This window comes from Neovison vison, chromosome 2 (assembly GCF_020171115.1).
Source record: "Neovison vison isolate M4711 chromosome 2, ASM_NN_V1, whole genome shotgun sequence".
NCBI lineage: Eukaryota > Metazoa > Chordata > Mammalia > Carnivora > Mustelidae > Neogale > Neogale vison.
The window spans coordinates 97,036,694-97,058,688 of NC_058092.1; the positions used below are offsets into that span (position 1 = coordinate 97,036,694).

General features: G+C 37.0%; 1 protein-coding gene across 1 annotated transcript in view; it reads left to right on the forward strand.

Moving 5' to 3' along the window:
* Positions 1-21,995, forward strand: part of CAPZA1 (capping actin protein of muscle Z-line subunit alpha 1) — a 49,901-nt gene that overhangs the window by 16,396 nt on the left and 11,510 nt on the right. Inside the window, exons 2-5 of the mRNA XM_044238924.1 lie at positions 7,807-7,870; positions 10,378-10,429; positions 13,827-13,890; positions 18,764-18,970. Coding sequence (XP_044094859.1) covers positions 7,807-7,870; positions 10,378-10,429; positions 13,827-13,890; positions 18,764-18,970 — 387 coding nt within the window. The remainder of the gene's footprint in view (positions 1-7,806; positions 7,871-10,377; positions 10,430-13,826; positions 13,891-18,763; positions 18,971-21,995) is intronic.

Sequence of the window (21,995 nt, forward strand, 5' to 3'; positions counted from 1 at the left end):
TGAACCTGTTCCTTTTGTAGTGGGGATAAGTGTCTCTTGCCTGCCTTCTTAAACAAGCTGTTTTAAGATCAGAAGAGAAGCTGGTTATGAAAGAGTTTTGTAAACAATAAAATAGTCATTCATTTACATTCCTAGCATGTGCCAGGTCTCAGTTCTGGATATACAGCAAGGAACAAACATAATGAGTTTTTACGTTCTGTGCCAGGGCTTGGCCAATCTGATCCACTACATGTTTTTATATAGACTACACGCTAATGTTTTCTGAATGGTTAGGGGGGAAAATCGGAAGAAGAATATTTCATGACATGGGAAAATTACATGAAATATAAATTAGAGTATCCAAAATAATGTTTTAATTAGCTCAGTGGAGGTGGAGGTACCTGGGTGGCTCAGTCTATTAAGCATCTGATCATGATCCTGGGGTCCTGATGCAGAGCCCAGAGTCCGCCTTCCTGCTTGGCGGGGATTCTGCTTCTCCCTCTCCCTCTACCACTCCCTCTGCATGTGCCCTCTTACTCATTCTCTCTCTCTCTGTCATACAAATACATAGAATCTTTTAAAAAATAATTAGCAGGTCACCTGGGTGTCTTGGTTGATTGGGCGTCTGCCTTCAGCTTGGGTTCTGATCTCTGAGTCCTAGGATGAGCAGGCCTGCTCTTTTGGCGGCGGTTGGGGGGGTGCGCTGCTTCTCCCTCACCCTCTGCCTGCTGCTCCCCTTGCTTATACTCGCTCGCTTTCTCAAATGAATAAATAAATTTTCTTAAAAATTAGCTCAGTGGCAATAGTCCTTTACAATGTATACATTTATTAAATCACATCTTACACTTTAAATATCTTATAACTTTATTTCCCAATAGTACCTCAGTTAAAAATGAATAAAAATTATTGGAACATACCATGCTCATTTGTTTACAGTTGGGACCAAGAAAGACCATGTGCCCCACGTAGCCCTAAAATGTTCACTGTCTGGCTTTTTACATTAGTAGTTTGCTGGCAGTTTATATTAGCAGTTTGCTCTGTGTTTTTGGAATGCTTTTGAGGGTATTGAGAAAGAAACATTAGGATAGTTCTTATTTATTTATTTATCCTAGAGAGAAGGAGGGGGAAGGGAGGCAGAGAGAAAAGAGAGAATCTTAAGCAGGCTCCACACCCAGCACAGAGCCCTACACAGGGCTTGATCTCACAGCCCTAAGATCATGACCTGAGCTGAGATCCAGAGTTGGACGCTTAACTGACTGAGCCTACGAGATGTCCTTGTAGTGGTAACAAGTTCCTTGAAGAACAAGCAGGTAAATGGGCTACAGTTGTGAAGGGTGCAGAAAATATCATGGCTAATTTGTATATAGGAGTCAGGAAATCAGAAGGTGACTTTTTTTTTTTTTTTAAGATTCTATTTATTTATTTGAGAGACAGACACAGCGAGAGAGGAAACACAAGCAGGGGGAGTCAGAGAGGGAGAAGCAGGGTTCGGCTAAGCAGGGAGCCCAGTTTGGGGCTCGGTCCCAGAACTCTGGGATTATGACCTGAGCCAAAAGTAGACACTTAACCCTTGAGCCACCCAGGCACCCCAGAAGGTGACATTTGAACAGAGATTTGAATGAAGAGTGATGCTCTGACAGAAGAGTATTTCTGGCAAAAGGAACAAGAAATGTAATCACCCTGAGGCAGTAGTGTAGCTAGCTGTAAGGTCTCAGAGCTGGACAGTAGGAGATGGGGTGAGGGAACCAAATATTGAAGGGCCTTGGAGACCATGGAACAGATTTTGTATTTTTATAGAGAATATATAAATGTAGCATTAAGATTTCAACTACTGTTTCAAGGTATTTTTATGATATTGTTACAGAGAGAAATCACCTTGCCACTTCAGAGTCTGTTGTCAAAGACTGGCAAATTCTAAGGACTTACCTGATACTAAGTAGCCCACCTTTTTTAAATAACTCTCAGAAAATAACAAGGGTATTATTGACCATGACAGTGTTTTTGGGATCCACCTTTGGCATTTAATGATGACTACATTCTTTTTAGGCATTCATTTAGAATTTCACCCTTGCTGTTGCATATGTCTCCACCTCTCACCAGCTTTCATTTAAAAATGGGGGATGTTTTCATTTCTGTAATTGGATATTTTTCCCATTTTATTTTTTTAAAGATTTTACGTATTCATTTGAGAGAGAGAGAGAGAGACAGAGCATGGGGTGTTGGGGGGGCTGCGGGGAGAGGCAGAGGAAGGAGGAGAAGCAAACTGCCTGCTGAGCTGGGAGCCTGGCATGGGGCTGGATCCCAGGATTTGGAGATCATGACCTGAGCCAAAGCAGACGCTTAACCATTTAAGCCACCCAGGTGCCCCCCTTTTTCCTGTTCTTGATATTCTCAGATTTATGGGGATCACTTAGTTTTTTTCCCAGCACTTGAATTACAATTCGTGAGCTCTTAAGCCTGAATTCAGATACTACTACTCGATATTCCTCCTTCTCTGACTTTTGTGCACTTTGTGTTTTTTTTTTTTCTTTAGAAAATGGAAGCAAGCTTTTAGTTTACTTTTCTCTTTCAACATAATCCCTTCATTTTACCAATTAACTATCCTTTACTTACGAACATTACACACTGTGCAGCTAGGAAGTGAATAAGGCTAATAAGCTCCTGGTCAAAAAGCCTATGCAAAATATGACTTTGAAAAGCCTCCTTTTTGCTTTCAGCATTTTACCAGCCTCATGTTATCCTGTCCTTCAGCTTCCTTGACCTATAGCTTCCTTGACCCGTTGCTTTCAGTTTTGATGTCACTCCAAAGCTTTTATCTTGTTTATGTCCTCTTTCATCTTTTTTTTTTTTTTAAGACTTTATCTCATACCCAGCGTGGGGTTCGAATTCACAACCCCAAGATAAAGAGTCTCATGCTGTACTGACTGAGCCAGTTAGGTGCTCGTCTTTCATCTTTAAAAAAAATTAATTTATTGGATGGGAGGTGTTGGCATGCTCCTCTTTGGATTTTTAAAAATTTAAAAATTATCTTTAATGTACAAGTAATGAAGTAATGGGTGAAATAGATAAAGAGGAGTAAGCAGTACTAACTTCAGGGAAAAAGTTCTCTTACTCATACAAGTAATTTATATTCCTTGTACAGCTTTTTGAATATGGAGATAAGCCCAAAAAGAAAAGAAAAATATCTTGTAATACCAGAGGAAGTCCTAATTAAAATTAGTAGCTACTCTTAATAAAACAGGAATACACCATTGTGTGAATTTTTTTCACTCAACAGCAGATGATAAACATCAACCTGTGTTAACAGATAGAAAACTTCTCAGACTTTTTTGCTCCCAGGAACCCTTTGCACTCTTAGGAATCATATTTTTATTTATGTAGCTTATATCTATTTACTAAATATCAAAACTTAAGAGATTTTTAAAACATTAGTTTATTTAAAAACATAATTACTACATTTTAATATAAATGATCGGTATTTTGTTCTGGGGAAAAAAAACTAACAAAACAAAAATTAGTGGGGAAAGTAGAACTATTTTACATTTTGCAAATCTTTTAAATATCTACATTCTGTTTTTTGTACGGTGTTGTCTTAGTTTATACATACTGTTTCCTCTGACTGGAATGCCCTCCTTGATACTACGCATCCTTCAGTCCAGTTCATACGTCACTGTATTTAAAGGCTACCCCACCCCTCTTTACATGCATTAGAGCTGATGACATCTTCTTGGTGCCTCACTGTGGCCTTTAATACTTGCTCTGTATGTGTCAGGTTCTTGAACTACACACACTTCAGTTTTCTTGACTGAAGGGAGTTTCACAACTATGTGAGGGTTATGGGGAAAGCACCTGGACAGAAGTGGGATAGACCACAGCCACTCAGCAGATTTGCCACAAATAGACTAAAAAAAAGTTTGCTTGTCAAAGTAGTTTTACTAATTTCTTAAATGAGTGATTGACAGCAACAGTTGATGAGGACAGAAATATGATTAACTGAACAGGCCAATGCAAATATACACAGTTGGCAATCCATATGGGAACTGTTAGTCCTGTGTAGTGTAATTTTCATGAGTCGAGCAGCATTTCTTATTTCCTAATTAGAGCTGTTCTTTTTATTGTTAGTTAATGTAAGAGCTTTATGGAGTATTTCTTCTTAATCTCCATCAGTTTTTTTTTTTTTTAAGATTTATTTATTTATTTGACAGAGCAAGAGAGATCACAAGTAGGCAGAGAGGCAGGCAGAGAGAGGGGAAGCAGGCTCCCTGCTGAGCAGAGAGCCCAATACAGGGCTCGATCCCAGGACCCTGAAATCATGACCTGAGCCGAAGGCAGAGGCTTAACCCACTGAGCCACCCAGGCGCCCCAATCTCCATCAGTTTTCATCCCAGAAAAATAATACATTATCTGTAATTACCCTGTCACGACAGGGTTCTCAAATTTTATGTACATAGAATATTTTAAGGTGTGTGGTGTGGATTCCTTGCCTCTGCTTCCATACACATACAGGTTTTGTTTTCTAAGTCTTAAAAAATCAGGTAGAGTTTTATAGCTCAAAGAAATTTTGCAGATATTCTCATCTCTTTTAGGAGTTGGATTATAATGAGGAAGTTCAGAACCAAAAAAAGGTTAGTTAGATTCTAGTGTTTCTAGAATCACAAATCCAGTTAGTTAATGGACTGACACAGCTAGTAATTAGAATCCAGGTTTCTGGTCTGCCTTGTTCCATAATTAGTAGATCTTTCTTGATGAAGAAGTAAGTTTGTCCATGGGACAGCTTTTCTTTTATTCTTAGAGTAAGAGTATAGTCACATAAGATCTCTTCTGTATAAACCTAAAATTGTAAAGTGTTTTTTGTCTTTTTCTTATTTTCTTCTCAGTTCCCAGCCTTATTTTCAAGACTCCTGAAATTCTTTTTCCTGCTTAAGAATGGTTTGACTTTGATGGTAGGCTTAATTTGATTGGGTCAGCAAAAAATTTAAATTGTGTGAAGGAGGGGCACTTGGGTGGCTCAGTCATTAAGCAGCTGCCTTTGGCTCAGGTCGTGATCCCAGGGTCCTGGAATCGAGCCCCACATTGAGTTCCCTGCTCCACGGGGAGCCTGCTTCTCCCTCTCCCCCTGCTTGTGTTCCCTTTCTGGATGTCTGTCTCTCTCTCTGTCAAATAAATAAATAAATAAAATCATTAAAAAATAATAAATTGTTTGAAGCAAATTAAGAGGTCAACAGAGGATGCCTATTTGGAAAGTAGGGCTTAGTTTATTGGTAGATATATCATGTTCCTCTTTGCCTCTCATCAGTGGATTGAATCATCTTCATACTCATTATCACATCAAAAATTAAGGAATTTTCATGGGACCCCTGGGTGGCTCAGTTGGTTAAGCAGCTGCCTTCGGCTCAGGTCATGATCCCAGCGTCCTGGGATCGAGTCCCACGTCGGGCTCCTTGCTCGGCGGGGAGCCTGCTTCTCCCTCTGCCTCTGCCTGCCTCTCTGTCTGCCTGTGCTCGCTCGCTCTCCCTCTCTCTCTGACAACCAAATAAATAAAATCCTAAAAAAAAAAAAAAAAAAATTAAGGAATTTTCATCATTTTTTCTGTCATAGTGTGTTAGAATTACACTGTGAGACTCATTTGAGGTCAGTCCTATTATTGCTGACATCATAATTATATATTTATAATGCCAAATGATACTCCAGATTATTTTTTCTTTTAAATGGGTTTGTACATTCTTTGTATTTCACATTTGACTTGATGAGAGCTAAGAGATTAAATTATATGGCAGACTGAGCACATGGTTTCACCTCACGGTTTATGCCAAACCTTATTAGAATGGAAAGAGTGGGGAAAAATCGAATGAGAGGAGAAATGAACTAGTAACTTTTAAAAAGTGGGAGTGCCATCATTGGACCAAAACTTTTTAGCAGTTCTTCATAGAAAGAAAGCAGAATGGTAAATTCATAGTGGTGAGAAGTAAGATGAGAAGAAATTATAACCCAAAGCACATTAAAGAAAACTGTTATGTAAGTAGGAGTCATTTGGAGGAACTTTATTTTTAAAAATCTTTTTTTTTTCTTTTTAAAAGATTATTTATTTATGTATTTATTTGACAGAGAGAGAGAGAGCGGGAGAGGAACAGAAGTAGGGGGAGTGGAGAGGGAGAAGCAGGCTTCCCCGCAGAGCAGGAAGCCTGAAGCAGGGCTTAGTCCAGGATACTGTGATCATGACCTGAGCCAAAGGCAGATGCTTAACGTCTGAGCCACACAGGCGCCCCATGGAGGAACTTTATTTAAGGAGCAAGAAAGAAAAGACTCAAAAGAATCTTAGTGTAGATTGATTAGGGAACTTTCCTGTAAGCTAACTGTACCACTTGGCTCCTCTTTTCCCTTCCATTTGGCCTGGACTGCAGACAGAAATCCATTTGTCCTCAGAATATAGCACAAGAATGAGCATTGAGAGCAGAGAGGCAGGGTAGTACCTCAGGTAGCCTCTGGGGCACCCTCAGAAATTAATCTGCTCATACTCCCTGCTCATAGCCAGCAGCAAGTCTACTTTTTCCCTCCCCTATAATCACTGGAGACAAACTGCAGGTAAACAGAACAGGTAAGCTAAATTAAATTCAAGGAGGAACACCAAACATTTCTGGAAAACCAGTACAATGGAAGAAAATCACCAAACTCAAACAAAAAGCAGATCTAAATTCTTAGGAGACAGTCCATAGAACAAGACTTTAAAGTCAGTATAGTTTAAAAAAAAAATTAATATCCTCAAGGAGACTCAAGAGATTATTACCCACACAAAAATAAAAGTTGTGGAAATTTAAAATAGGACAGTTAAAATAATTATCTGAATAGCAAAGTAGACCTAACTGAAAAGCATTTTAATGAATTGAAAAATGGAGCTCTGAGGCCTTCTCCCCCCAAAAAGTATAAAATAACAATAGAAGATAAAAATCTAGGAGAAAAAAAATGAGATATACAGATTAGATTCTATGATTTCAACATCCATCTCTAATAGGAGATCCAGAGAAGTAGAATGGCAATAGGGAGTAGGAGAGGGAGTTAGAAGGAAGAACAGAAGAAATTTCATCTGTAGTATTCTTTAGGACCTTTAATGGTGTTTAATAGTTTAGGTGATGTCATTTTTAAAATTAGGGGACACTGCTTGCATTGTTGCATCATTATTAGGTATGCTATAGAATTTTGGTAGATAATCCTTTTATCAAGTTAAAGAAGCTTATTCCTGCCCCACATTAGTAGTTCTGTGGTTTTATGATATTTGAGTGTTGAATTTTGTCCTTTTTTCCCAGCATGAGTCAAGAGAATCACAAGGGTTTGCTCCTTTATACTGCTTTATTAGTATTGAACCATTCTGCTTGGCTGTAAACACCATAAACACAATTTGGTATCCTACCAATTTACTAATTTATTTAGTTTTGTTTAAATGTTTATAAGAGATTAGGATCATAGATTTCTCTTTTTGTGACTGGTATATTTGGGGGAAAGTTTTAAATTAGCAATAATTATGCTCGGATAAACCTTGTTGGCTTTGATACTGCCAACTGCACAAAGCTATAACTGTAGTATATTTTGACCAAAAACTGATTATTCAGCTTTTTAAAGAAAAATAAAACTTAATCAAAGCAGCATGGATATCCCTAAATCAGGACTAAGCTATATTGATGCAAAAAGTTTTGGGATATTTTGCAAAAAAAAGTTTTTTTTGCTCCTAAACAGTAAAGGTTTAAATAGGAAGTGTTATTTCAAGGAATGTGATGAAATTTTTATAATCTGTTACATTATTTTATATATCAGTCTCATTTTATTTCTCTTTAGGTACGCATAGCTGCTAAATTCATCACTCATGCACCCCCAGGGGAATTTAATGAAGTGTTCAATGGTGAGTATGTATTAGTATATTTTAAGCTCTCCTTAATTACATATAAGCTATCTCTTTTAATCCTTACAGCACATTATAGCTAAAGCTAAAGAAGTCAAGATTCAAATAGGTGAAAGTAACTTATCCATTGTCACCTAGCTAGTCAAGTGTCAGAGCAAGGATTCTCACCCAGCTCTGAGTCAAAAGCAAATTCTTAACCCATAAATTAGGTTACCTATCTTATGGGAGAAAAGATCTAAAGTAGTTTAATACTGATTAAGTAGAGAAGCAATATTAAATTGTTTACATAGTCTTATATCATTATAAATCATAGCTTAAGCTTCTTCAGTGCTTTCACTCAAGACATTACGGGACACTTTCTAAAATCATTGGGGCTGAACTGATTGCATCTGGGTGGCTTGTCACATACATAGCTTCCAGCGTTACTGTCCTCTTACAGTTTCTCATTCATTAGATCTGAGGTAGAATTGGGTAGTCTGTTTTATCAGGTTCTCCTAGGTGATTCTGAGTCACAGCCAGTTTGGGAACCACTCTTCCAATACATTTATAACCTTCTGTGCCACTCACTGGCTTAACATAATACAGAATGATAAATATAGATGAGGCATCTCGAACTTCATGATAAAATCGATCATTACAATCCCATTTTAAGTTGTTGAATTATCGTAATGTTCTTTGTGCATCTTGGCTCATTTGCGCAAGCATTTATTTTGAAATTGCAGTTTTACATTAGACAGCTACTTACTTAAAAGGAACTATGTGATGATATTCATCTGTACTTGGCCCAGGGCCCTATACATCATGGAATAATCAGTAATCTCCACCGATAAAAATTCATGATATAGATAAAGAGTAACCAGGAGAACATGTAAACATTTACTATAAGGAGTAAATAATTACAGTAGAAATAAATCCAAACATTCTTCCTTATAGACTTGTTTGTGGATTTTGAACACTAATAGCAAAAGAAACAAATGCAGCCTTATTTTCTTTGGTCTTTTTTCCATATTGATCAGATATAAATTTTTAACAACTGAGCTTTTAGGAAGTTTTCCTACGACTTGAGTTTAATTCAGTTGATTAGCTCTGATAAATTCTTGTTTTAACAAGTTAATAGCCTTTGTAGTTAGAAGTCCCTTGTTTTATTTCTGACAACTGAATGTACTTTATAGGACTATCATGAGAATAATTGATATGGAAGCATTAGATTAAGAATTGGCAAGCTATTAAAAAAAAAAGTTGGCAAGCTATTGTGGCATGAGAGGACTGGTTTTTATTGGCATGCTACATGTTGGCCTCTGCCAGCCTCTTTCAGAAGCCCTAAGAGTCAGTGGTCTTTGGCTTATAGTCTTCTGTATTAGAGTTAATGCTTGATAGTTTCTTATATAACAAGGACTCTCCTCTCCCAAAAGAAGAGTGACTAGACTCTTCACACACAGCTTTTTTTTTTTTTGGACACACAGTTTTTTAAAAGGATATAGTCCCCTACATTAGATCCTTCATAGAAAAATATATTCAGCGATTTTACTGCCACTGATTGAATTTTGCCCAGCTTTCTTGGTCTGATGTTACAGAAAAACCTCCAGTTCTTAATCTCATTTTAAAGGATTGTTTAGATACAAAATTAATAATCCTAACTATAACTTTCTTTAAACCATGTTTTTCATTTGCTACAAAATACTTTAAGAAGTTACTGTTGTGGCGCCTGGGTGGCTCAGTGGGTTAAGCCTCTGCCTTTGGTTCAGGTCATGATCTCAGGGTCCTGGGATGGAGCCCCACATCGGGCTCTTTGCTCAGTGGGGAGCCTGCTTCCTTCTCTCTCTTTGCCTGCCTCTCTGCCTACTTGTGATCTCTGTCTGTCAAATAAATAAATAAAATCTTTAAAATAAAAAGTTACTGTTAGATTATTGTATCACAAATAATTACATGCAAATTTATGAACATTAGCATCTGTCACTTGCGTTTTTAGAATTTCTGGTAGGGGTGCTTGGGTGGCTCAATTAGTTAAGCATCTGCCTTCCACTCAGTTCGTGATCCCAGGGTCCTGGGATTGAGACCCACCAGGGAGCCTGCCTCTCCCTCTCCCTCTGCCTGCTGCTCCCCCTGCTTGTGCTCGCTCTGTCAAAAAAAAAATTTTTTTTTTTAAGATTTTACTTATTTGACAGACAGAGATCAGAAGTAGACAGAGAAGCAGGCAGAGAGAGAAGAGGAAGCAGGCTCCCTGCCGAGAAGAGAGCCCGATGTGGGGCTCCATCCTAGGACCCTGGGATCATGACCTGAGCTGAAGGCAGAGGCTTTAACCCACTGAGCCACCCAGGCGCCCCTCAAAAATATTTTTAAAAAACAAAGAATTTCTATGTGTACATATATCTGAAAAGTAACTTTGCAAAGCCTGATTTTTAAAAAATTTTCTGAAGTTCATCCTTTTAATTTTAACATCTTTTTAATTTTAATTTTAACATTTTTAAAAATTTTAATTTTAACATCTTTTAATGTTTTTTCCTCAGATGTTCGGCTACTACTTAATAATGACAATCTCCTCAGGGAAGGGGCAGCACAGTAAGTATCCTACAAGATCCACTTATATATGTATTTTAATTTTAGATAAACTATGTTGATAATAAATCTGTACCCTGAAAACTAAATTTAAAATAAAATACTTCAATATAAAGCAGTTGATTTTAGCAATTTTAGTTGTATTTTTTTCTTGGAGAAAACATGCCGTGTTGTTTACTTCCATTAAGCTTATTATATATGATCTTATTTTTTTTCTTTTTAATTTTCTTTTTGCCCAGATTTTTCCTTTTAAAGCAGAGCTTAATATGAGCTCTTAGGGTTACTTCTGTACTCCTTTTGGTTCATGTTGGATTTTCTTTTTTAAACACTAGCTGTAGAAAAATTAGGCTGCTGTAGAGGAATATTGTTCTCAAATTGCCACAAAATAGTAGATATTCATAAAGTGCAATAATAGAGTTAACCATTGAATAGTAGCATGGTTATTCAACCCAGACACTGATTTCCTAGCACTGTCAGGCTAATTAATCTTTCTAAAGTACCGTGTTCATTTTATTATTGTCCTCCAAAACATTATAGTGAGGTGTTTTTGTTTTCTTAAAATCTAAACACTGTCCAGCTTTCAAGGCCCCCTGTTATCAGGCTTTATTACTACTCTCTTTTACATACAAAATTCTCTTTTCAAATACTGTCTTATCTAATTGGCTGAGAGTTCCTCTGAGGAAACCAGAAAAGGATAATGACTGGGAAGGGGTGGGGTAAAGAGGATTGGACGAGGATTTTTTTTTTTTTTTTTTTTTTTTTTTTATCAGAGAGAGAGGGGGAGAGAGCGAGCACAGGCAGACAGAATGGCAGGCAGAGGCAGAGGGAGAAGCAGGCTCCCTGCTGAGCAAGGAGCCCGATGTGGGACTCGATCCCAGGACGCTGGGATCATGACCTGAGCCGAAGGCAGCTGCTTAACCAACTGAGCCACCCAGGCGTCCCTGGACGAGGATTTTGATGTAGAGCAACAAATAATTATCATAAAAGCATTTGGTATGATATACAGTTGGATTTTAGCTATAAAAAAACTGTCTTAAGAGCTGCTGCCTGGGAAACAGTCATCTTCTGCCCTGTGTCCATGCTGCTTTTTTGAAATTCATTTTGGGACCAGATTCTCCAAACCCTAACATTTGTTCAGCATCACTATAATTGTCATCATGAATGATATTCTAATTATACATTATTTAGGCACACACCAAAGATACATTCCAGTGCTGGTGCTGGTTTCTCTTAGATGCATATAGTGCCATAGAAAAAGGCTTTCATGATTTGCTAGTTCAACCTCTGTCTATCTCTGCCCTTCATTGAAAGAACCTCATCTACATTTTGTCAACAGATGGCTGTCCAATCTGAATGCTTCTAATAAGAAGGAATTCACTATCTCGCAAGGCAAGTTCCTTGCCTGCAATATATTGGTCTTAGTTTTATCCTTGAGAGCTACCCAAAATAAATCTACTTTGTCTTTCACATGGTAAGGTACTGCTGAAGAGGAGGTGGGAAGTGGAATGCCAACATCCAAGATTGATTGCATCCTAAGTCTATTGTGCCATTTCCAATTAGGAGTAACAGTGGAATTTAGTTCAGATGCTTTAATTGCCCTGACAATAAAACTTTGTTTTTATTAATGTTCTGGTTCTTACAGATTTTAGATTTTCAGAGAACATTCTTACTAAAGGAGAACTGCCTTATGCCCAAATATTTGATTTTCCACAGGGATGAAAAATTCAGGTTTTTTTTTTCTGTAATGAGGTACTTCAGTACTTGGCCATAGTCCTTCATAGTAAGTGTTCAGTAAATGTTTGAGTAATCATCATCCTCATCATTATTGCCTTCTATATAAAATGAAGGAGGCCTGAACAACTTTGGATTTACTCTTTCCTGGATTTCTACCCAGCCCTCTGGACTAAGTAGGGTGTTGTAGGCCATTTTAAAGAGAGGATTTTATTTTAAAGAGAGGGCAGATTATTAGTGTTTTGAGCAGAGAATGACTCGATGAGATTATATTTTAGAATAATCACTGGTTGCTATGCAGGGGTCAAAGATTGAAGCAAGATGAGTAGTTAGTTAACTGCAGTAGTTCAGAGATAAATGGCAATTTGGACTAGAGTAGTAGTAGTAAGGGTGATGGGAAGGAATCAAGATTCTGAATATGTATCAAGGTAGTAGAACCTAGGAAATTGTCTGATGGGATTGCGTGTGAAATTTGGGAGAAAGGAGAATCAAAGACAATCTCAAGTTTTTGGCCCACATGAACGGTAGAATGGAGATACCATTTTCTGAGATGGGGTTAAATGTTAACAAATTTTGATGTTGGTATTTGTAATCTATAATCTTAGGATCTGTTTTAGAATTGAGTACTTATTTACTCCCCACTCCTTAAGCTTTTCTTAAAAAAAAACAAAAATTCACTGTCCATGACCATTTGATTTATATTCCTTTCTGAAGAACCACTGTGTTAAAGACTCATTTTGTAAATGGGGTTGTGTTATGAGGAAATGATTAATTAAAAAACACAACAATAACTTAAAAAGAAATGATTGAAGATTAGCTTTAAATATCTGTTTCTTTGGTCTCTCTAGAAAAGTCTAGGAAGAATTTAATAGTCTGCTTAAAAACAGTAGTCTAGTAGTGTTGTAGTAAAGTTAAAATTGGACTGGAGAGGTGTTTAACTCTTGCCTTGCCAAGTGAATTCTGTGAGAAGACTGACAATTTGTAAGTGTATTGTGCTTTTTTACACTACAGCTTATTTCCATTTTTCCTTCATTTTACCTTTTTACTTTGTAAGATGTACTAGGGAGTCACTGAAAATGCAGTTTTATGAGTGTATCAGTGGACAAGTAAACAATAACATTAGGCATGCACTTTGATTATTCATATCCCCCTTTTCAGATAACCTCTAATGCCTTAAACTCTCATCTTAGACTTGATTCATGCTCAGCTCTTACTTTACCCTCTCCCCATGTCAGATGTCTTCCAGTACATGTAATTGTGGTCTCTCCTACCTGCCCTACCTCAGAGAGCCCAGAATAAAGAAGACATTACTAAAATAGTGCATCAATTGAAGATTTTTTTTGAATTACTAAAAGCTTCTGTCTAAATGATTAAAACTGTTGGTAATTCATGATACAAATAAACTTATGAATAGTCTAAGGGGGACTTCTGTTGGAGCCTAGGAGTGAAGAGGAAAAGATAATTTCAGAGTTTGGGGCACATCTGAGATCTCTGTGGAGAAGAGTTCCTTCAGAAGGCTGGAAGGCATTAGGAAAATACGAGTTGCCTAGAGGGAAAGGGAAAGAGCGCCAGAGAGTGTTTTCACATTCTCTTTCACTATTATGTGAATTACCTTAGTTATTTATATGTTATTCTCACCCCCCTCCTTTTTTTACTTTTTAAAAAACAGTGCATTTGCCCAGTATAACATGGATCAGTTCACACCTGTGAAGATAGAAGGATATGAAGATCAGGTAATGATTGTTCATTTGGTAGGATGTGCCTGAGTGGTAGTAGAAATCTTAGAAACCAAAGCAAATGTCTGAGGATAAGATGCTGAATAAATTCATGTCTTAGTTTTCATAACTTTTGTAAATGTTCTACATGTTAGGAAATTCTTCCTCTCTCATAATATTGAGAGTTTCTTTAACAAGAAAAATGAGGTGCCCCTAGCAAGAAGAGTGAAAATAAGAGTTTTACACAAATTTTATAGCTTTATGTAATTCTCCTTGGTAAGAATAACAGGAGACATCAAATTTGACATCAATTTGGGAAATCAGGCATCCCTATTCAAATAGAGGAACAAAGCAAATATATCCATCATTATTATCATTATTAACATTGTATAACAGGACTTAACAAATTTATTAATGTACACTTCAAAGGCAGTATGTCACTAAATACCAAATGCTTTTTAAAAGTCTGAATCTTCCTTGAACCCACAAATCTGCTGAATTTCTCCTGGGAAAATAAGCATGTAAATGTATTTAAAAAGATTATTTGAAGCTAGGTTTATAATAGTGAAAAACTGGGAACAATCTGAATTCCCAACATTAAATTAAGTATCTGTAGACCAAAATAAAATGCCGTGTAGTCATTGAAAACCACTGTAAATACTGATCTGGGAATATTAATCTGGGAAGATGTTTGTGATATATTAAGCTAGAACATAAAGGAGCCTATGTAGAATTGCACTAGTTTTATTTTTTTTAATAGGTATTTAAGTGAATATACTGTATCAGTGCATTTTTTATTTTATTTATTTAGAGAGAGCATGTGTGGGGAGGAGTAGCAGAGTGGGAGGGAGAAGCAGGCTCCTGCTGAACAGGAAGCCCAACACGGGGCTCAATCCCAGGACCCTGAGATCATGAGGGCAGATGCCTAACTGACTGAGCCACCTAGGCACCCCTCATTATCATGCTCTTTAAAAGAGCTGCCCCATTTCAGGGCACTGAATCCATGTTCCAGGAAGGGAAAAAGAGGAAATTGCAGAAGGTGCTATTGGCCTTTCTAGAAGCAACTTCCACCGATAAGTTATTGACAGAACTCCTATCACTTTGTCATTACTAGCTGGAAAGTGTCTTTTTATTAGTTGTACACACGGTCTTTTTGAAAATCTTTGCAGTCCTGTTAGTAAGGGAAAGCAGAGAATAAATATTAGATTGGAAACTAGCAAAACTGCAGTACAGTTCACTCACACACACACACACACACACATACACACACACACAATCAGGGAAATAAATGGAAAATCAAATAGATTTGAATGCCGTGTTTCTGAATAAGAAGTGTAAATAATATGGAAAGCTTATCTGAATAAGAAACATAATTGATATGGAAACTTGGTTTTTCAAATAGATTTCATACAATTCATATGAAAAATAGACCATACAGGATCATTCTAATCAAGAAAAACAAATGAGGGGCGCCTGGGTGGCTCAGTGGGTTAAGCCTCTGCCTTTGGCTTGGGTCATGATCTCAGGGTCCTGGGATCGAGCCCCGCATCGGGCACTCTGCTCAGCAGGGAGCCTGCTTCCCTCTCTCTCTGCCTGCCTCTCTGCCTACTTGAGATCTCTGTCTGTCAAATAAATAAATAAAATCTTAAAAAAAAAAAAAAGAAAAACAAATGAAAGAAGACTAATAATGAAAGACACAGGGCAATAATCAGAAAGCACCTAAAGTAACATAAAACAGAACGGAAAAGGAAACAATTGATAAAATTTATGAGATATAATCTAACTTTGATTTCCAATGCCAACTGTATACTTAGATTAATTCCAGGTGGAGTTTAAAGGTTAAATATTTTTTAAGCATAAAAATTTAGTAGGAAATGGAAAGGAAATCATAACTTAAGTAATGATGAAACATTAAAAAAGTTCATAAAAGGAGGCAGGCGCCTGGCTGCCTCAGTCGGTAGAAGATGCAACTCTGGATCTCAGGGTTGTGATTTTCAGCCCTACATTGGATATAGAGAGCACTGAAATAAATAAAAACTTTAAAAAGTTTATAAAAGAAAGTGACCTTTGGGGCACCTCAGTGGCTCAGTGGGTTAAAGCATCTGCCTTCAGCTCAGGTCATGATCCCAGGGTCCTGGGATCAAGCCCCGCATTGGGCTCTGCTCAGCAGGGAGCCTGCTTCCCTCTCTCTCTCTGCCTGCCTTTCTGCCTACTTGTGATCTCTTCTGTCAAATAAATAGATAAATGTTTTTTTTAAAAAGTGACCTTTGCATAATAAAAAGTTTTAAAAATAAGGTTTAAAAGGGAGTAAATGTTTCTCAAGCATAAAGGGGTTATTCAGATAGCTAAGGATGATGCCAAGAGTACAGTGAATAAATAAGCAACAGACCCGAACGACTTGCACACAAGTGGGAAATAGCAAAGCAAACTTAGAAAAGTGTTAGATTGCCCAGAAGTAGTAATTAAGGAAATCCAGGTTAAAATTTAATGTGAAATACCTTTTAGTTATGAAAGTTGCAGAATTTTAATGAGAAAGATTTATGAGGGGAAGACTAAGGAAATACATTCATGGTTCCTACTATCATTATAAACAGGTTTTTTAAGGGTTAGTCTGTTAATAAGGATGGGAATCTCAAAACTAGGAACTCTTTCCCAAGAATTTTTTTTTTTTAAAGATTTTATTTATTTATTTGACAGAGCAAGATCATAAGTAGGCAGAGAGGCAGGCAGAGAGAGAGAGGAGGAAGCAGGCTCCCTGCCAAGCAGAGAGCCCGATGCGGTACTCGATCCCAGGACCCTGAGACCATGACCTGAGCTGAAGGCAGAGGCTTAACCCACTGAGCCACCCAGGCGCCCTCCCAAGAATTTTTTTTAAGCAGAAGCTTTTTTTTATGGTAGAATGTATAGTAGCTTTCAATAATGGAAACCCTAAGTACTTAAACCTCCTTCAACTCAGAAATGATTAAGTAAGTATATTATGGTATGTCAGTTATTGTGAAATTGTATATAATTATTAAAAATGGTAAATGTGTCAAAAGACAAATGGGAAATTAGGGAAAAATAAATGAAACTCAACACACGCAAAGCGTTATCTGCCTAATTAACAGAGAGTTCAACTAGAAAATTATTCTTTTTAAATAATGAAATGCCAATTATAATTTCTACTGCTTGTAACTTGGTACGACACCCTATATTATGTATATCAATATTAGTAATACATTTTCCCTTTGACCTAGTTGTCTCCCTTCAAAGGATTTATCTCACCTCCGTGCTTGGCACACGTACATAATTTGTACATAATGAACATATGAGGACATTTGTGGCAGTATTCATAATAGCAAAAGATTGGAAACAACCCAGCTACCCATTAATAGAAGATTGGTTGAATAAATTTTTGTATAACCATACAGTGGTGTAGTGTGCAACTGTAACATAAAAAAAGGAGTTAGTCTGAGTACTTATCAGGAAAGTTTTCCCAGATATATTAAGTTTAAAAAAAAAAACTAAGTACAGTATAGTGTGTTAGTTTTTGTGTAAAAGAAAGAACTGGGGAGTTAGAATACATATTCATGCTTGCTTCTATTTGTAAAAAAGAAACTCTGAAAGAATATGTCCGGGATTGGCAATTTTTTTTTTAAAGATTTTATTCATTTATTTGACACACAGAGAGAGAGATCATAAGTAGGCAGAGCAGCAGGCAGAGAGATGGGGGGAAGCAGGCTCCCTGCCGAACAGAGAGCCCAGCGCTCTCTGGATCCCAGGACCTTGAGATCATGCCCTGAGCCGAAGGCAGAGGCTTAACCCACTGAGCCACCCCCTGGCTCACCCCTTTTTTTGAAAGGGCCAGAGAGTAAATATTTTCAACTTTGCTGGACATAGAGTCAATTGTGACTTCTCAACCCTGCTGTTTCAGGAAAGCAGCCATAGACGATACAAAAACAAACAAGCAGGGCTGTGTTCAATAAAACTTTATTTACAAAAACAAGTGGCAAATGCCATGCTGAACCATGCTCTAAATTAATAGTCAGTTGCCTTGTGGAGAAGGGAAAATTTATTAGGAATTTGGTGGATAGGAGTGAAAGGTGAGAAAAAGATCTCACTTTATATAAATTTTTTCATTATTGAACCAGTAAATAGATTATCTATTTTAAAATGCTAAATATAATGACTGGGAAAGTTTTATGAAATATGTAAAAAGAGAATATAAAAGTGTATCGATAAGTTATTGTTATAGCTCTGTATAAGGTATATACACTGGCAATACAGTAGACAGAAACCAAGAAATAAAGGGTAGATGGGGAGATGTTGTGGTTTAGAGGTAGGTGACTTAACCATAAATGTAACACTTCTATAATAAAAATGTAAAAATGTAAGAAAATAAATAAAAAATTTTTTTAAAAAAAGAATAAAAATGTCAGGAGTGCCTGGGTGGTGCAGTCGGTTGAGCGTCCAACTCTTGGTTTTAGCTTGGGTTGTGATCTCAGGGTTGTGAGATCAAGCCCCTAGTTAGGCTCTGCATGGAGTCTGCTAGAGTTTCTACCCACCCCCACCCCCCAACTCTCTCTCTCTCTCTGTCTCTCTCTCAAATAAATAAATCTTAAGGAAAAAGAATAAAAATGTGACTTTACGAGCACCCGGCTGGCTCAGTCAGTAGAGCATGCTACTCTTGATCTTGGGGTCATGGGTTCAAGCCTCATGCTGGGGATAGAATTTACTTAAAAAATGAAATGAAATTAAAAAATATATATGTGACTTGATTGAAAAATCATTATGGAAGAGAAATCTAAGTATAAATGAAAATTTAACTGTCTTCAGAATTTTTATTTGTTTTGTAAAATTTGACAAGAACTGTCTTTTTACATTACTCATATTTGTAATTATTCTTTGGAAGGTCTTAATTACAGAACATGGTGACCTGGGTAATAGCAGATTTTTAGATCCAAGAAACAAAATTTCCTTTAAGTTTGATCACTTACGGAAAGAAGCAAGTGACCCCCAGCCAGAGGACGTAGATGGAGGTCTGAAGTCTTGGAGAGAATCCTGTGACAGTGCTTTAAGGGCCTATGTGAAAGATCATTATTCCAACGGCTTCTGTACTGTTAAGTATCTGCCTGCTTAATATTAAAGAATGTTTTATTTCTTACATTTATCTTATCCTTTGGGGGCTTTGGCCAGCCAAACATCAACTTCTTTTTTCTTAGGGTCTCATCTGTATTTTATTCCCTAATTCATTTTTGAAAGAGTTTGTATAAATGGAAAATTTTATATGGAAAATTATTTTTAAAAATCCCGGTACATTAAAATTTTAAATGTCATTGTATGCTATTTCACCTTTGTCTTATTTATTCATCAGAAATTGCCTTATACCCATCAAAAAAAAAGTTGTTAACATCTTTAGACATGGGAGAAAAGTAAATTAAGACTGTCAAAGCAGCTATTGCCATATTTATGACTTTTTGGTATAGGCATTTTTATAGAAAGCTACTTCTTTCATACTTTAGATGCTTTCATTAGATTGTCAGAACTATTTGCACTATTTTTTTAATCAATAATTTGATTTTTTTAACTACCTCTTGATATTAAAAAAAAGATAAATTTGACTCTATCATAATTTTTCCTTTGTAAATTGCAGATATGATTAAGAAAAACTTGTCTGTTAGAATATTTTCAGTATGTAATGATGATGAGTTAAATGTCAATAATAGAATATTGTTTAAGAGCCCTTAACTTGAAACCATACTAACTGGTTAGATTTCTTGTCTTGCCACTTAGTTAGCTATGTGACCTTGGGCAAATCAGTTAACATATCTGTGCCTTTTCACTAAGAAAATGGAAATAATAGTTCTTACCTCACAAGATTGTTATGAGAACTGAATGAGCTAATAAGGCATATAAAATGCTTGGAAAATGGCACAAAGAAAGCTCTCCCTAAATGTTGGATATTGTTACTATTACGTGTTTTATGTTTGTTTTTTATTTTTTAAATAATGGAGAAAACCCATTATGGTGGATAAATGCAGTTCTGTTTTGCAACCCAGTATTGCAAAGGAAGACACAACACAGCCTCTTTTAGAAATTGACTTTGCAATCCTAAATGTATTTTCTACTTAACATTTGTTACCTATTTAAAATTTGGCATTACCTATTCTTTCTTTGGAGCTTTTACACCAAGTAACCCTACTGGGTCCTTTTCTTACCTTTTCTCACTTGTCTTAGCTAACAAATGAGCTACAGAAAGCCATGGAATTGTTCTAAGAGTGTCTACTGTACCCAAGTGTTTCATGTCCTCAGAGCTGCCCTGCTTAGTAATTCTTAATGTCATGTCAATGTTTCCTATGTTTTCTATACACTATATAGTGTTTTCCAAACCATTCCCATTGTCCTTAGGCATCTGTCTTATCCCCCACATTTTGGTAAGACTGACTTGAAATCTTTTTCTCTTTTTTACACACTTTGCAGTTTTCCCCCTTCCACTGTACTTAATCTTAGGAAGAAGGATCCTTATTCTTGATTTTATGTTCTCCTATCTGATATCTCTCTTTACCTAGAAATATTTTTATTTCTCTACCCTTAAGGAAAGCACACTTCTCCTCAGTCATAATAATTGCTTTTCTTTTCTTTTTTTAGTTGTAATAATTTCTGTAAGTTACTTCTCTTTCTCCCTCCCCATCCTCCTCCCTCTCCTTCACTTCTTCCCTTACCTCTCTCTGCTATATAACCGCACCTGGGAGCATTCTGCTCCTACTAGTGCCACTTCTTCATTACCTGTCTACTTCTGGACCCTGTGAATCTTGGCTGCAGTCTTTACAGAAACCTCTGAGGTTATTGACGGTTCCTGAATTGCCTGACTCAGTATCCTTTTCTTCATCCTTGACTTGGTATTTCACACCGAGACCAACCAGCTACTTCCAGAAATTCTCTTTAGCTTAGACTGCTCTGTCAGCACCCTCTACTCATTCTAAGTCTGTCTCTACTTCTTTTTTTCTCCCCTATCTCTTTAAATGTAGGCATTCCCAATTGCTATATTTCTCTCTCTCTTGAAAACTCATAGTTATTCAGTATAGGGAAGGTAAACGTGAAAACATTTTGTGGACTGTAAGCACTATTTGTTTTTTTTTACTTTTCCTTCCTATTGCATTTCTTTTTTTTTTTTTTTTTTAAAGAGATCCTTTTATTTTTTAAAGATTTTATTTTATTTATTTGAGAGCGAGAGACAGTGAGAGAGAGCACGAGCGAGGAGAAGGTCAGAGAGCGAAGCAGACTCCCCATGGAGCTGGGAGCCTGATGTGGGACTCGATCCCGGGACTCCAGGATCACGCCCTGAGCTGAAGGCAGTCGTCCAACCAACTGCGCCACCCAGGCGTCCCTTCCTATTGCATTTCTGTTCACCTCTTCCACATTAAGGAAGAATTGGGGTTTCTAACCACTAGCTGAATTTCCCAGTTTATTAATGACACTACCATCTTTCTGGTCATCTCAGCGTGAGATGGCTTTGGCTCTTTCTCCTTTTTTGTAGGCTTGATTATGCTTCTGTATCCTGATATCAACTGATAACTACCCTGCCTTATTGCCTAGATTAATGCTTTGGCCTCCTAACCAACTTAAGTTTTTCCTCCATTTTATCCCATATACTAATATTAATTATTCTTCCAAAACAATAGTTCTGGTTTTGTTTTTTAGGTGTCTTTCCATTGCCTGTAGAATAATGTCCAGACTTTTTACATCTATGACTACGGGATTTTAATCTTCTATTCTGGATTATCACCATTCGTCGACTTCACACACAACTGTCTAACCTGAAAGAACTAATTGTCATTTATCTGAATAAGCCCCCAGTTTTCTGTCCGAACAGTTTATTCATCTTTCTTCTTTCTTCTCAGTCTCTGTTTATGAGTATCTCATCTGTCTTGTAAGGCCCAGCCTAACTGGCACCTCCCCTATAGCCCTAGTCAGGAGTGGTTTTTCCTCTCAATTTGAGGGGACAATAATTCTTCATTCATTGTACCACTGTCTCTTGTGGAACTAAACATGTTCTTTTCTGTGTTCACACGCCATGAAGTCTTATGAGTTGTATGTTTATCCTGTCTGATCTTTTTGTCTCCCCCAAGGATTTAGTATGCTGC